The following is a 17,870-nucleotide window of genomic DNA, read 5'->3' on the forward strand; positions in this document are numbered from 1 at the left end:
AAGACTGACTCACAGTTTATCTGCTCCATTTGTTTGACATCTTTACGACATACCGTATTAACACAACCTAATTTCATCTGGGCCTCAATGTCTTCTCTTGGCTGTCTCATGGAAATCCTTCAGGGTTAGGTTAGGACTGCTGGGACGTTTGTCTCGACCGAATTACACCAAGTGACATTTCTTCCATCACATCGTGTTTTCCATTTCGAGTTTGCAAGGGAAGTGACACGTGTATTACTGACAAGTATCAAAAGAAATTAGCTCGGAAAATTTGGATCATGAAAGTTCTGAGAGGAGGTGACACACATGCACAAACCACAAACTTTAGGAGGCCTGATAAGAAAACATTACATCAGTGATGGAGATAAAAACAAAGGCAACAGTGCAGTCCCACTTCTGATCACTTATGGCATGACAGTAAGAGTTATGTGATCCGTTAACAGAATAAATCAGGGATGAAAAATCAATCAAATTAAGCAACTAATAGCTCCCTTAATGTCTTTGTTTGTGTGCAGATGACACTCCCATCCAGCCTTACAACGAGCACCAATCATATTAATTATCCTCCAAATAACAAATCCCCATTTATTACAAATGAGTTTCCAAAACTAATAAATTATGATTAAAGTGTTTTTATTTTGGACATCAAAAGAATCCCACTCTGGTTTTGTATTGGAAGCTAATGACCCCAGCCATTATGTGCAGGTATCTAAGTGCATATAAATATGTATATATATATATGAGTGGGCATGTGTGTGTAGAGTTATGTAGAGTAGAGTATGCAATAGGGCTGCACAATATAACTCAGAAATAATAGCTTTATGCTGTCACAGATGATATATATCTCAATATAGAATACAAACATATGATGATCTTACAGAATATGATGCATTGCTGAAGATTAAACTACCCAACATTAAAAACTTGATTCTTAAATGCATCACGATGCAGACGTGGAAGATGATGAATCGATTTACAAACTTCAAAAATAAATTTTCTAAATGTTACCTGATAATATGATGTTGACAGAGCGAGGGCGACGCAGTACACAGACAGTTTACACCACACATGCTAAATAATAAATTAATCTTAATAATTGTGTTTGCAACACAAACGTGAAGTGTGTTGTTAATATTTTGGACGCAATGACCTAGAGACTAACATTAAGATGTTAACGGACTGGTGTAGTGGTCATCTGCAGAGCAGCTGACCAACACACTGCAGCATCAAACAACTTCAACCAACACTGGTGAAGAAAATCACCCTCTGGTCAGTCGGTTCACCTCAGAAGTCTTGCACCTGCTCTGCGTTTTGGACAGCGATGGATAACGGTGCAGCACAGGGGCTGCTCTCCACCGCTGAAGACGTAACATTAACACAGCGAAGCACTCCCCGATCCCCTCGTTTTGTTATTCTCATACGGACATGAGACTGTAGAATGCTTTCAAATTGATTAACTCATTAATTAATGCAGTTAACTTTTTGAAAATAAAAAGGCTGCAGACCATTCAATGGCCAGATGTTTCATATTGTATTTCAGTGGAATACAACCAAGAATATGGACATGCAAAAAGATTTCCATACCTTAATGTAGCATGTGCGTCATGTTTACTTCTACACATATGTTATGACATGCTGCTTCTTGAGTTTTGGTAAGGATGGCTGAGCGTGAGCAGCTGTAGATGGATGCAATCCCTGCAGCATCCCCTGGCCTAAAAGCTTGAAATTTTGAAGCATCAAGATGCATCAAGAATCACGTCATCATTGCTTTGTAGCCCTCTGAGTCAGAATCGAATCATGAGTACCAACAAGATGTTCCCACCCCTAGTAGGTGAGGTAACTGAAATTTTACACATCCAATCTTAAATATCTACAGCAGTAAAATGCAACAATAGTGTAGCAGTAATATTAATCCAAAGTTTGGCTGGGTTATATGGACAAAATCAAATATCCTGTTATTTTTCATACCAATATTGCGACTGACAATACTGTGGCAAAGACTGTTGGTGCTTTCACAAAATATGAATGAGATTTTTGATAAATAATCATCAGTAATGTGGAAATAATTACTGAGTGGGTAAAGGAAAATAATGGAACAGCTAGAACAGTCTGGTGAGTTCAAAAAAAAACACAATTTCACTTTAACGCAGCCTTTAAAACCAGGAAAAAACAACACTTATGCCATATCATAATATAACGATTTCTAGTCTCATATCACAGTGTTTATACAATAGCAATGTAGTGGCTATGCCTTTCATTCAATATGATCATGTTTTTTCAAAGTTCTTAGAGACTATGACATTGATTCAAAGTATCATGCATGTGCACACATGAATTGCAAAATCCAGCAGCTACGCAAAAACTGCATATTTTTTTCAGTGCCAGTGATTTTCTGCATCAGTACAATGTCAGTGCCGTTCACCAGCTGCTTCAGGAGCCTTAGGTTTGAATAAATGAGGCTATTTTGTAAAAACAATATAGATTAATGTTGGATTGTGCAATGTTTCACTGCTCTAATGTTTACCACTAAATCTTCATGTTCACTAATGGTCAGGTGATGCAGCCCTCAATGGCAGCAATTTTGATTAGAGAATATTCCTGCAAGGCACTGGTGCACACATTACCCAACAAAGGAAAAAAAACATATTAATTACTGATACTCACATCTTGCAGGGAGATCGTAGCCGCAGGTGATCTTGGCTTTGCCGGTTTCACAGCCATTTAGTGAGTGGCACTCATCATACAGACAGGACCCTGCCGCTTTGTGTATGCAGCCATCGACTGAAACACAAACAGACATACAAAGAGAATTGAAGGCTTACCTGAGGAGAAACATATGACTCATGATACGTCTCAAACCAGCAGGGCTAATTAGCGGTTTGTGTGCTTTATCATGTCAAAACAAACAAGCGTTTACAGGAACAGGACCAAGAACAAGCTGAGAATTATGTACATGAGTTTGATTTTCTCTACGTACTCAAATTGTCTCCCTAGCTCTGTTTCTCCTCTCTGTAGGGAGTTTGGGGCCGCCATAGTGTGCTGAGCCTGTTGCTGGTAAATATTGACGAGCTTAGGAATGAAATTAGCTGGGCCAGGATCTAATAACGCGTCCACACACAGTGAAAATGAGACTGTTCTTCCCGTAATCCCTCTCCACTGTCAACAGCGATATACAGTCGGATCATTAACTGTATTTTCTGCCCTGTGGTGGGAATCTTATATCTGTCCCGTTCTCTGTGGTGAGCCTGTTATGATGTGGATATGTGTTCTGATTCTGTCGCGCTCCCTGTTGATGTGTGTGTGTCCTGGTTCTACAGAGACCCCGGGCCCCCCCCCGCCCCCCTAAGGTTTTAATTTTACCGGGTTAAGGCCGCGATACACTTGATTGATGGCATGTCTTACACAAGAAGGCAGAGAGATAGAAATCCACATTATCCGTCTCTGAAAGCCTGACATCCCTCCAAGAGCATGTTATCAATCACACTGAAACATCATAAAATCCTCCTCAAGTTGTCCTGTAAAAATCCTCACAAGCCATTAGAGGATAACAGTAGCAGCGGCAGTTGGACTAACAGACGTGTCTTTTCTTTGGTTTCGCTTTGTAAAGACTCGGCCGATGGAGAGAATAAGTCTCTCACTCAAGTTTTATCCTTCAAAGCTAAAACGATAGAGAGTTAAGATAGCTAGCAGGATAACCGTTTACATATTCTGAACTGAAGGGCAGATAAAAAGGGAAAATATCTGAATTTATATTCCTGATAAAAGACAAAATGTGACTTTAATCACTATCTTCATCTGTAATGTAATAATTATTCCCATACAGTGCCAAGAAAAAAAAGAACTGTGAAAAAAGGGCTGCAGATTGGTTGTACACTATCTTCAGAAATGTACTATACTTCACATCGTCAACACAGACAAAAGGTCTTTTGATGAGGGACGGTCCTTTTCTGAGCTCCTTTCAATTTCTCAGGGATGAGTCAACGACAACAGCTGGGCGGAAGATTTTCTAGCTCTATCAATCATCTTTAATGGACTGAGGGACAGGCAGTTGACAGAGACGAATCCTGATGGCTTTTCGAAAAAGTAACACGAGTCTGACAGTGATGTGGATATGAGGAGGTATCGCTCTGGTGACAATGAAAGCTACTTAACACAGCACGGAGCGGATGTAGTGCAGGCTGTAGGCTTGGCATTTTCATAATATCCACTGTGCAAACAAGATTGTCCATGATCATCAGCCACACTTATTTGCATCATAATTGCTCCACAGCATCTCACAAACATGAATTACTTAAATTCACGGGCTGAACTGAAAGCTCTATAAGCATGCTTCTCATTTATGTACACATAAAGTCAAGCTGCCTTTTTCTATTGTGCTTTCTTACAGCCCTGAATTAATAAGATTTAAGTCCCTAAATGTGTTCACCTGATGTTGCATCTGCAGCAGTGACAGGCCAGTCAATATTTTTAATGTCTCTATTCCTACCAACAGTGTTCAGTGTTTGCCTATTAGGGTGAATTGATCAGACTTTCCCCAGGACTCAGCGTTATTAAGTTTTTATGACCCTTCATGTGAAGTTCTAATATAAGCTGAAATGTTTTAATTAAAATCTCTAATTCTTCATTAATTCTTCCTTTTATTGCTGTCTTGTTTTATATATAGTTTTTACATAATATGCATAATACATACAGTATATTTGTTATAATGTAATCTAGCATTAATGTAAGCATTAAAAGCATTTTGATAGTAACTTTCATGCCTCTGGATATATCGTATAAATATAGTTTTCCCTTCCCAATGTCATATGGAACAGAAAAATAAGTTAAGTTCATATAAGGGCTATGATGAAGCCATAAGTTGTACTGTGGGTTTTTGCAGTTTAAAAACATTTTGCAAACTATCTTCCAGCAGTTTCATTCAATGAGTATGCACATCTTGTATGAATTTTAAGACATTTTCATCACTAAAACAAGGTCTTTAAGAAAAAAATGGGCACTGAAGGTTGCGCATCACGTAACGTCTTTGCCACAGATGAAAACCTTCAAGTGCTAATTGCTCAAAGATCCTCATTCAGTCATTTTATTGGCTGATCTAGCTGACTGAACTGCTTGTTAAATGCAGTGCATTAGATTGAGTCTTTCAACAAGGCTTGTGAGCTGTCCTTCAGGTGTAGATGAGGATGAAATTAGTAGCCCCCCTATGAAAATTTCATTTTTTTTAAGTATTTCCAAAGTGCCGTTAAACAGATCCTAATAGTCAGTTTTCAACAAGTCTCAGACACGTCTCCTGAGGAATCCCAGTCCGTTCTTCTTTGGCGAATCTCTCAAGCTCCTCCAGATTTGATGGTCTTCTTACATGGACCTTTGTTTTCAGTTCACCCCACAGATTTTCAATGGGATTCAAGTCAGGGCTTTGTGCAGGCCAGTCAGCAACGTTCACTTTGGTGTGGAAGACAAAGCGACGACCCAGACCCAGTTTTGGACCCAAGCTGCTGACTGCTTGAGGTTTTCTTTTAAAACCTTCACATATCCTTCTTTCTTCAGGATTCCTTCCACCTTGACGAGATTCCCAGTTCCAGACGGACTGAAGAATCCCCACAGCATAATACTCCCACCACCGTGTCTCACTGTGGGGACGGTGTTCTTTGGGTTATACGCCTCTCCCTTCTTTCTCCAAACATAAGCAACATCTCTATTACCAAAGAGCTCTAGTTTCGTCTCATTTGGCCAAAGGACACGCTTCCTGTGTGCATAATCTTCCTCCAGCTTGTCCTTAGCATACTTCAGTCTGGCTTGAAGGTGTCTCTTCTGCAGAAGTGGAGTTTTTCTTGGTGTTCAACCTCGCAGTCCATTCCTGTGCAGGGCTCTAGTGATTGTCTTCTTTGAGACTACAATTCCCGGCTTGGCTAAGTCATTCACTGGTGTTGGCAGTTCTGTGGGTTTTTGACACATCTCTCACTAGTTTTCTTTCCAGTGTCTTTGAAATCTTTCTCTTCCTACCTCTGCCAGGCTTGTTCTGTGCTGTGTGGCTCTCTTTGAATTTCTCGATGATACTTCCCACTCCAGTTCTTGACACTTGGAAACACTGTCGTAACTTTGTATATCCTTTTCCCGCTTTGTGAGCATCAACAATTTTCTCAAGTCTGAACTGATTTCTTTTGTTTTTGGCATGATGCTTTCTCAAGTGACAGCTCAAACCCTTAGTGAAGTTTTTATACTGTGTGTAAATTGGAAGATAATCTCAGTTTTAACTTGATTTTACAAGCTTTGAGAATTACAAAGTTAAAGCACATCATTGCACACTAGTGGTTTGTGCTATGGCTCAATAAAAAAGGTCAGTTCTTAAGTGGGCTGATAATACTGACCCTGGTAATTTTAGCTTTTTCTTATTCTTATTTTCTTATTGTGTGCAAATAGAAACAAATTATGCTCTCTAAAGAAAACTATTATGTTTAGAAATGCTATGTTGAAAATTCCTTGCTCTGTTAAAAAAAAGCACTTGGGAAAAGTAAAAAAAAAACAACTTTAAATTTCACAGTGGGGCTAAAAATGTTGTCCTTATTGGTCAGATGGTGAAATACGAGACGAATACGTATACAATAGAGGATAGAAATACACTCATTAACATGGGGAAAGGACACCCAGGGACTAGATTAAAGCAGTGGACCTCGACACCCAGACACCCCACAACACGTTCCCTTGAATAAAAAACATGTTGGTATAGCCTGAAATCAGGTAGAATGGACAGTCCAAGAGCAGGAAAATATTTTCTTGAACAGGTGTAAAGTACACTGGGTCTATCTTTTCATGGTCATATAAAGCCAGCCGGGTTAAATTTAATAATGCCCTCCCTCCAGTTTGCAGTGTTCCCACAGGAGTCCACACTCCCCAGACACTTCCTCCTCATCACTACCAGGTATGGCTGATCTCTTACCTATGAGCACCTTGGGAACCCAGCGAGCAACAGCATTCTGGGTTCTGTGTTTCATCTCAGTAGCCGAAGAATAAGATTGCAGATAATACTTTCAGCTTCCATTTCGCAGCTCCACCTGTTCATGGTTGCGTAAGCTACAGTGAGTGTGAAAACTCTTTTTCTGATGCTACCGAGTGTGTCACTGTGCCTCTAGTGTCAGCAGCTGCCTACAAGCCTGGAGATTTGTTCAGGGTGCCCGTAACTGGAGAGGAAGATGCTGAACTGATCTGGCTGATTGCCAGAATCTTGGATGCTGCCGCTACAGATTTAATTTACCTGCTTTACTCAGACTGCTTCACGGAATGGGTGGAGTACCGCAGATGCATCGTGGGTAGAATGTGTATGTAATACTGTGTGTTTGAGAAAGAGAAGGGAAGCATAGCGAGACAAAAAGGGTTCAAGATGTACTTTGTTATTTCAAATTTAATTGCAGACTCGATTGTGACTACATTTTTCCGTGTCTGTTATTTAGGCAACTAAAAGCAGATCTGAGTTCCCACAAGTGGAGATGTGACCCACATGCAATTTGGCCATTAATTTATTTTCTCATTTAAGTGGGATTTCAGTATTATTCCCTGCAGATTTCTACATTATGGATGCCTGCAACAGTACAAAGGCAGCCTCAGATTCTCATTAACTAAGAATGGCATTTACATTCACTTCAGAAAGGAGGACATGTCATCTCAGTCTCCCATGAAGACACAGAGGCTTCGACAATCATAAACAATTCTCTATTTTGCACATTTTGATTACAAGTTTCATATCTGGATTGTCTGCGATTTTAATTCAATTATCAGGTCAACATTATTCAACTGAAATTTTGCAGTTACAGAGTCAAAATCTATAGTAAGTACATTTCATGTGTCTAATGTAGGGCTGGGTTTGCAGCCTCCAGCTCCAAAACATATAAACCTTCAGTTTTAGGCAGTTTTAACTGTCTTTAGACATGTAGTGGCTAACTATCCAACTCCTCTAGACCTCCGTCACATGTTACACACAAGCCCACCTTTTTTAAAAGGCAAAAGTACTAATACCCCTCGTTGAAAATACTCCACTACAAGCAAAAGTTCTACAGTCTAAACTTTACTACGGTAAAAGAATTACTCAATATTACCACTGCATTAATGTATATGTTGCATTTTACTGCTCTAGATGTTTGTGGTTGTGCTTATTTTAGCTACTTTATATACTGTTGGGCATTTTAGTTAAATTATTTTAGAGAAAATGTGTATGTCAAGAGAGGAATTGCAGATTGTTGAATAGCCTAAAACTGTTGGGATATTATGTTTAAGACATCCAGCTCTAGTCTGCAGCTCTGCTATTATCCATAGCACCATGTGTTTGAGTAGTTTCAATAGGATCACTGAATGCCATTATATCTGTTTCCCTTCTCCACTTTAATTAGAGGCAATAATCACATTCAGATGCTAAAAAGAAAAAGCAGTGTGCCCATCCTGATGATGCACCTGCATCACAGCTCTGAGAGGTGATCAAAGCGACCTCCCTCTCTCATCTCCCAGCTGAAGCCAAAAGATGCACACGTGCCCGGCTACGTGATGCACAATCAGCGCTGCCCAGCGTTATATTTCAACTCCTGTTAAGACTTCTTTATGGAGGACATTTCATTTAACAGGCTTAATATTCAGACGGCAGCATCTGCTTCTGTCCACCCCACTGCTGGGCTTCCTCAGCCCCTTGTTGAAAAATATAACAGTTAATACCTCATCTATCTCTCCTTGCAGCCTGCCACTGCTTTAGGCTGGGCCTATGTGGGACAAAACATTTATTCATCTTCTCTGAGTGCCTTGCTCAGAGAAAGCTTCCCCGAGCAGCCACTCCAGCAAGTCCGCGCAGCTAATGAAGATAACTTTGAGCGGTGGCTGGACGGCATCCCTCTGAACTCATAATGGGAACAAGGAGAGAGCAAGAGACAGAGGGGGAGCCATATTGAGAGAGACAAAGGAGACGAGTGTTCGCGCGCGTGAGTGTGTGTGTCAGTCTAGAGCAGTTTGAATTAGTTACTCAGCTGTAACCTTGGCTCCTGCCATTGTTGGAGACACCTCTGCCTCGTCCTCTCAAGGCTCCGTTCCCACATGCATTAAGGGACTCAGCAAAGCTCTGCTTACTCTCCCTGGGCAGCCCGAAAACCAAGGGCTTTCAATCGCTCCCTCAGACACAATGAATACCTGCTCTGCTCTCATTACAATACCCTGCTTTTCAGAAATAGTGTCAGCTGCAATTTTCTCTCCTAATTATTTTCCACTCCTCTGAGGGTTAGGTTCAGGACTGGAGCCAGAGGAGGCAGTGCGTAGTGGGCAGGAGGGAGGAGGGGGGGGTGAGCTGGATTCTACCTGGCAGGAAGTCTGAATATCTGTCCATAATCTTTCTAACAGAGGGGAATAGATATCGAGGCAGACCTAAACTTCAACCTCTTGCCTACGAGGGCATTACGTGCTGATCCGCTGAGATCTCAAACGCCAACATTTCTTGCGGGCAGGTCGGCCGATAGGAACTAAAACTTTTATCAATCCTCTCTCGCAGCGGGAGACGAGTTGCAGTTTCCACACAAAACCCGACATATTCCTGAAACTATTAAGCCATATATTCCCTCTTACCTATTTTTGTAGTATCCATGGCAACAACATATTTCCTCTCCCCTCGCTGCGCTTTTCAGAGCTGTACACTGATCAAAGCCCCTCCACGATTCCACCTCTGTGATTTACGACACCATTTTCTACTCAACTAATTTCACTCAAGGAGATAATGACATGGATTAGTTGCTAATCAAGTGCCAATCAGAGATCTGGCTGAACTAAATGTCAGGTGGAATATGTTCGAGCCATTGTGGTTACTCCCTTGTGATGCTGGATTATGTGTCCTAATCACGGCAATTTTGGATGCAACGGGATCCAGAGATCGCTCTCTACTGTAACTGAGTTCCCAGGAAAGGGATAATAATCTCCATTTTACCTATAATACCAAGATAAACAAGGGATTTGGACTAATAGAATGCCAGGCAGATAGTCACAGATGTTACTCTCCAAAGTGACATAAAATACCTCAGGCTTTACATGACTCACAATTCCCCTGACACCACTATGCAAGCAGGAACCAGAATAAATGACACAACAATCACGGGTTCTACGACAACAAAGCGGAAACCCTGTTGTTATTATTATTATAGTTCAGCTAAATTGACAAATATGTCAGAAAAGATTGGAAGCGTTTCTCTGAAATGGCGTAAAGAAACCCAGCAGGTTACAGTTTCAGGCTATACTGTGGGCCAAATCGATAAGAGAGCAGTTTGAGGCTTATTAAGAAACCTGGACATGCAGATTAAAGCTTGAATATGCAGACAAGCACTAAGAAACATGAAGTGGTAACAGGAAGGTGCCCTTAAGCAAGGCACGGATCGTACTGCACATCTCCCAGCTGTAAATGTGTCTACGTTTGAGTGACAAGCAGGTGTGTGTTTAAAATTAATGATTAAGAGAAAAAACTATTTGACCTAAAAATCAACTCTCAGAGGTGATTTTAATTAGGTTGCATTTCACCACTTGCAAAGCAGCAAAAAAAAAAAACAAACCCCTAAAAAAAAATTACGTGCACTGAACAGTTCACACTTCTTAGATAACCCACAGAAATTCATGGCTTTAATTTTAAGTGAGGGGCGTCTGGCAAACAGAAGGTGCTAACACGCTGCTCCACCTCTCCTCACATCCGAGAACTTCAGTGAATCAGACCTAATTACTTTGAAATTTATACTGTATATTTCTTAGAATGAGCAAAATTAATATTGTGGAATTAGTGAATAAAATATATAATCTGCAGTAAAATGCTTATTTATTGTTGTCTGAAGATACTGATAGGATTTTTAGGATATTTGCAGCTTGAGGCTCACTTTCTTTACCCACTGATTCTCATTATAAGTTGCACATGCACAGTTTGTTCCTCTCAATATAAGCGACAGGAGCTTGCAGGGATGCACAGCATTTATCTGAATACCGCTGATTTACACACCACCAGCCTCTGTGTGCAGAGCGAAAGGCTCATGGTCCAGCTGACCTTTAAAGCACAAGAATGGGATGTTTCTGATCGTGGAGTTGTAGCTAGAATGGAGACTCAGTTAAGTGTTTAAAAATAATGTCTTTTGAGAGGAGAACATTGTAAGAGAAGCTCAAAGTCAGAGAGCCTAAACCTGATCAGCCCGACATCATAATTCAACAACAATCAGAGGAGGACGATGTTCTCTCTGTAAAAAAAAAAAAACAAAAAAAAAAAACAGAGCAGCAGCGTATCCCAGCAGCAGCTGGGCAAGAAACACTACATACTGAGAGCAGGTGAACTTCAGAGGGTAGTTACAGGGGTGAACAGTGGTAGAAGAAATATTCAGGTCCTTCACTACAAATAACAATCCTGCATTCAAACCCTACTGGAGTAAAGTATGCAATAACTACCAGCTAAATGTACTTAAAGAATGAAAAGTAAAATTAGTCATTGTGCAGAAAAATGCTCCCTGTCAGTAACTTGTAATTACATCTGTCAGATAAATGGAGCGGAGTCGAAAGCCTCTGATATGTAGTGGAGTAGAAGCATAAAGTAGCATAAAATGGATGCACAAGTACCTAAATAGCTGCAGTATTTGAGTAAATTTACTTCATTACATTCACCCGCAGGTGGTGAGATAGAAGCTAAATGTGTGGTGTTGGCCTTTTACAGTGTTTTAAGTGGTGCTGTATTGTGTAGAAAACCGGGCAACATGCTTTAAAGTAGGCGCTGAGACATTTAATCACAGAGTCAGTGAGGAAATTTGCATCTTTCAAATTTTACGCTACAAGGTGGCCAAGTCAAATGCCTCTGAGCCAGTTCACGTCGCCTTTAAAAACATTTGCAAATAATGATATTTATTTATTTTGTATTTTAGGTTCAGTGGGTCAGGGTTCATTCCGTCAGATTTCTTTCACACTTATTAAGGCACTTTTTGCTTAATTTACTGTCACTATAACAACTATAAAAATTGTTTAAAAAAAAGTTGCACTAATTAATGTAGCCTACATTAACTTACTTTAACTAAGCCCGGTTTATTATAACAAATGTTTTTTTTCAGTTCAACAAACTCTTTTTCACTCTTCCTATTAATGTTTCTTTTATAATATCACTAATATATTAGACTAACAGGGCGAGGCTTATTGCAGCTGGTTATAAACAGAGCTCATGGCAACATTCACAGCAACTTTCCACCTCCTGCTGACACTAATTCTCAGATCATGTGTTAGTCAGAGTTACTTTCAGACTACCACAGCACTTCTGATCATTTCCAACCATTTAAAAGTAAGTTGCACTAACGTTACCATGGCACCAAGTTACCCTTTTTACACTGCATTTTATGCCACATGTTGATCTGTTGATCATGCTCGCAGATATGTTTAGTGAGGAAAATAAATTATTTATCCATTCATAAGAATACTTTAAAAGGTCAAAACGCTGGTGTAATAATGTCATGACTGTGTGTATACAATTTAAAACCGCTTTAAAAACTAGAGTTGGGTTTGTGGAGCACAGATTCTTCCTGCTGTTGTTCCCAGGGCCGTAAAGGAATGCCAGGTTAGGTTACCGCAGCTTATGTGACAGCGTCGTTGGAAACCTGAAGTCTGACAGCTGCGGACAAGTCGGTGCCAAACTCCAGCCGTGCTGAACCCTCTGGGACAATAGTGACGGCACCGGCCATCGTGTTTAAAGATGTTGTTTTAACTCCTCTGTCTTGTTTTTGCAGCGTTCCCTGTCTGAGGGAACGGAGTCACTCTGTCCTAAAGAAACTGAAGTGTACTGTCTGCATTCTTCACATGACAGGGGCACTGCTCATTTGTCTTAACAGCAACTCTGGGTTAGTCCAGAACTGAGTCGCCTCACTGTGGCTATTAAATAATCACATCAGAGTGAGAAATACTTTATTGATCCCCAGGGGGAAATTGTTAAATAAACGCTTAAACATGTTTTTGCCCTAGTGTAACTAATAAACTTGACCCCATTTCGAATCCAAGTCTAAAATGAGCCCCGGCATTGACGATCTGAGTTTCACCATAAAGTCCACAGACTTTCAAGTGAGAAATTGTACTGAGTTGATAGGACATGGAGTATCAACAAAGGATTATCCAAATTAGGTGTGACAAGCTGCCCAGTGTGATTTCCAGGTCTCTTTTGTAGTTTGCATGCCTTAGCTATAATGATTTGTATTTCCTCACAGTACTGTGGAACTGTACAGACCCAAAATGACATGCATGCACTACGTTGTCTGCTTCTGGCTGAGCTGCATTGTTGTCAGCAGTGTCACGATCCTCCAAATCCACTTTGGATTTTAAAGTCATAATTTAATTCGACTTACCGATTTAAACATATCATTTAGCAGGAGTATCAAGTCTTGATAAAGATAAACAGATCATTGGTTCTATTCCCTGATAACTGTCACTGACATTTTTAAATTCTTCTTTGAACAGACAGCCTGTATGCTATCAAGTGTGATATAATAGCTGGTTAGCTACTCTGTGTTGTCTTTTAAGTGCACATGTTGTTGAACTACTTCAACCCTACACATCAGCTCGCCCTCTTAGGTCTAACAAACTAAATTTGCCGTCCCACGCTCTCGCCTTAAGACCTGTGGTGACCCAGCTTTTGAGGCCATAGCGCCTAAATTATGGAACGCTCCGCCTGCACTCTTGCGGTCTGCTGATTCTGTGGACTCTCTTAAAAAGCAGCTAAAGAGATACCTTTTTAGACAGGCGACTGGGTAACCTGCATGGACCCAGTCTGCATTTTATGCACTTAGTGTTTTCTTACTGTGTACTGAGCCTTGTTCATTATGTATTGTGTTTTAGTCTTTGTACATTTTCATCACGTGACAGCAGTGGTCACTTCATTAATTGATTTTTTTTCTTTGGCATATTGTTGAAAGCTTTTGTCAAACAGACCCATGTCTGTGAAAAGCAAAATACAAATAAATTTCTCCTTGTGACCCTCCAATTTGTTGTTATAATGAAATGACTGGTTCTTTGGACATGCAGGCGTCCAGCAAAAGGGCCCCAGCATATCATCAAGCTGCCACCATGACCAACTTCTTTCAAGACACCATTCCTGTCATTTGAACGGGGACATCGTCCCCATATCACAGATCATGACCACAGCTGCTTGCTTGCAGGTGTTTGCTGCCCGATGTCACAATTTTTCATTATGACATGCTTAAAAAAAACAATTCAAGAGCACAGAATGCAGACAGGAGGCTACAGTACAACTATGAACATTTTTCCATTTCTGCCCTCTGCCTTAAAAAAATAAAGACACAGCTTAAATAATAAAAAAAATAGATTTTATCTAACTACGTAAACAACAACAAACCTTGACAGTATGCCAACTTACAGTGTATCCCACTAGACACACACACACTTGAAGATGGAGAGGGAGAAAGTCAGAAGTGCACACAATACCATGCAATAAAAAAGCCAGACAAGTAATGTTTTCAGTTATGTTGCAAGCACAGAGGTTTCTGTTACAATGAAAATATAGATCTGCAAAAATATCACACCTCATATGTAAGTAAGGCAGGGTGAGTGGTAATAACGGTAACTCTTATCTTCTCACGGCAGAATAAATAAAAATGATTCCATATCAAAGTTGAGTAAGGGTTAGTATATTTTTTAATGTTCTGTAATGTTTAATGTAAAACCAGCCCACCTGCCTAAACACATTTTATCTCACACAAAACAGCCCAGTTAGGCAGAAAACCACCCAGCCTGGCAACACTGGTGATGAAATCCTATCTAGGGGTGTGACATATCATTCATGATATACTGGTATATCTTTTATGATAAAAAACATGATAATGGCAATATTAAAAAATCATAAATTCACATTGTGGTAATGGCAATATTGGAACAATATGAATTCAAATCATGATAATGGCAGGTACAGGAGTTAGTTACAAAAAGGGAAGTGTCCTCAGTACTGTGGACGTGATTTTGTTACAAAAGATCAGGTTTACAATAAACTACTTTAATATGTTCAATATATTTAAGAAGTGGAGGAATACTGTGACAACAAAATAATCTTACCACTTCAAGCAGAAACATGTGAGGAGAGCCAAAAATCCCCAGGAGGAGAGCTCGACAGCTATTGTGAGTTCTAAACCAAAAATATTTAACAGTATTTTGTCATATTGTTAAAAATATCATTACATCCCCTGAAATATCGTGGTATTACTTTAGGGTCACATCGCCCACCCCTAACTCTATCTACCTGTCTTCTACTCTATCTAGGTCTCAAGACTCTCTTTCATTTCTGGGCGTGAGGTGCCCTAATAATCACAGATAAACACAAACCTCCTCTTACAGCTTCCTCTCCCTCCTTCAATATCACACTCATTTTTCACCTTTGACTCCTCATCCAGTCTCTTATTATAAACAAGAACTCTGTCAATGTGGCTATTATCGCCTCGTCTCCTAGGCTAGATTACCTTTGGCACCCCAGTTTTACCATCACTGCCGCCGGAAAAAGAAAGAACCCGAAGGAGAGTGTCGGGAGAGGATACGGCATGAGAGACTCCCAGATCTTCCTCTCCCAGCAAAACCAATCTGTGCGTTTGAGTTGGTGAATACACACTTGTGCCTGTGCATTAGTGTATTTCATATGCGCGTAGAAGAACCTCAGTTACTGAGACTCCTGTAAATGTGGCTTCACACCATAATGTAAACAAAAATTACCATTTCTCATTCATGTCCTGCATGTAATAATTGTTTATGAGTCAAACTGTTTACAGACTTAAACGCATTGGTTCTTTGGGCTCCTGGGAGGAATCAAAGCATTTCTGAACAACTTGAAGCATTATTAACAAGAACAACATGACATGCAGTTAATTCCTCCCTGCGAGGGATCCTGACATCAAAGCGCTCTCATAGTGGGGGTTTTACCACAGCCGTGCATCTCTGATACAAAGGTAGTCAACATGTAACCCACCAACACCAGAAAGCGTCTCCTATCAATAAGCTCGCCACCTAGCTCAGTGGGTGAGGAGCGAATCAGCTGCAAGAGATGATAACATGAAATATGTTTTTTTTTTTTTTCTAATTTCAAAGGAAAGTCCCCCGCTGCTGACCAGTAAGGTCTCCCCTTGGAGTAGATCAAGAGTCAGAGCCAGATGTGAATTATTGATTAGATACATCATGTTTAACATTAATAGAGACCTTCTACTCCCCCCACGATTGCCTCATGGAGTCCTTCATGTTTTAGAGCGATATTAGCATTATTTTAATGACAGAAACCTGAATCAGTCAGACACATCTTTTTTCTTCCTTAACAAAATGCGGCTGGCTCTCCTCAGACAAGGGACTATTTGGAATCAATACAACACACACACATTTTCATCCAGACATAATTAAATGTCGCCTCCTGAAGAAATTGCCCTCTTTGAGAAGTTGGGTTAATAAGGGACACACTAATGTTGAGAAAACATGTCGAGAAAACACAACCCCCAGAGCGGATCCCGGACAATTTCATCATAAATTACTTCCCAGCACAAAGTTCATCTTTGAGTCACCCAGGAGAGCCTGCTGCAGGATGGTAAAGGATGGCTTTTCCAAGAACAAACTGGCTAGAGGTGAAAGTTGGAACAGAAGCACTTTGTTCGACGCATACGCTGCTCTAAGAAGCCACAGCAGCAGACAGGACGAGACAAATGCATGTAATTATTGAGCAATCTGAATTGCGAGCTCTAAGGCTGGTGAGGAGGGAAAGCAAGCATGGCTGCTGCTTCAGCCTCTTGGATCTTCAGGCCAAACTCTCTGGCAAGTCTGTAATTGCGGAAATGAAGAAAGATGGAGCCATTCAATGAAAGGCCACTGCTTTGGATTAAAATGCATGAACAGCTGTTGCTATTATGCATGGTTCTTTGGGTTTGCTGGTGCAAGGCGCTTCTTCAGCAAAGCCTACAGCCTCGTACAATACATTAACATTTGTAAAGTAGCACGAGGCATGTCAAAACCACAGAGAGCTATAGAATTAAAAGGTCATCGCAGTTTTGCTTTTCTTGATCATTAACCTTATTTTACCTGTGAAAGCAGAGGCTGTTTTTGAATTCATGTTCAAGTGAAGAAAATAAAAGACTACAAAAACATTATGCAGGACTACAGAACTGGAACAATCATGGTTTATATCAGGACCTGGGAATCCAGGCGTTTTAGCGAAATTTCTATTGCTGTTGAACCAAACATATTGGCAACATTAAAACCAAATAGCTTTTTTATAACAGCGCTATTTCCTCTTGACTTGTTGGCACTGAAACTAATTATAGACTAGCCTACAGCATTAATATCCAAGCTCACACTCTAGTTACTCTCCTCACTGCTGTCAACCAACAACCTGCTCCCTTATCATAAAATGTGTGGATAAAAATCTATAACATATGAATCCGATCACACACAGTTCGATGTGGAGGGAGTTTGACTGGAAACGTGAGGTTAGATACTTCAGGACCACTCAAGGGTCCTCACCATCACGCTGGAGAGGCTGTGGAACTGACTGGAGATAATACACATATTTTTGCAACTGTCCAAACTCTGTGGCAGAGCAGTGTGTTTAGTTTTTTGTCCCATTTTTATTGAGTAAACAAAGCATGCAGTGGTTTTGGTCCACTGCGACCTCTAGTCAAGGTAAATGGCGCACACACCACCTTCAAAGCCCACCTTTTGTTTAAGAGCCATTATCCCAATCATTTTGACAAATCTGCGAGAAACAAAGAGAAACAGACCCCAGCAAAAAGACAAAAGCATTGTTTTATCACTGCATCTGCCTCATGATAAGAGTCAATTCCACTACAGGAGAGACTTGATGGTCTCTGAAATTAGGCAAAAGT

The 17,870-nt window shown here is 40.4% G+C and overlaps 1 protein-coding gene across 1 annotated transcript in view; it reads right to left on the reverse strand.

Moving 5' to 3' along the window:
- Positions 1-17,870, reverse strand: part of macrod2 (mono-ADP ribosylhydrolase 2) — a 551,038-nt gene that overhangs the window by 329,510 nt on the left and 203,658 nt on the right. The window contains exon 5 of the mRNA XM_084735639.1: positions 2,665-2,781. Within this exon, the coding sequence (XP_084591765.1) occupies positions 2,665-2,781 (117 nt within the window). The remainder of the gene's footprint in view (positions 1-2,664; positions 2,782-17,870) is intronic.

This window comes from Lutjanus erythropterus, chromosome 14 (genome assembly GCF_056507025.1).
Source record: "Lutjanus erythropterus isolate fLutEry1 chromosome 14, fLutEry1.hap2, whole genome shotgun sequence".
Taxonomy (NCBI): domain Eukaryota; kingdom Metazoa; phylum Chordata; class Actinopteri; order Lutjaniformes; family Lutjanidae; genus Lutjanus; species Lutjanus erythropterus.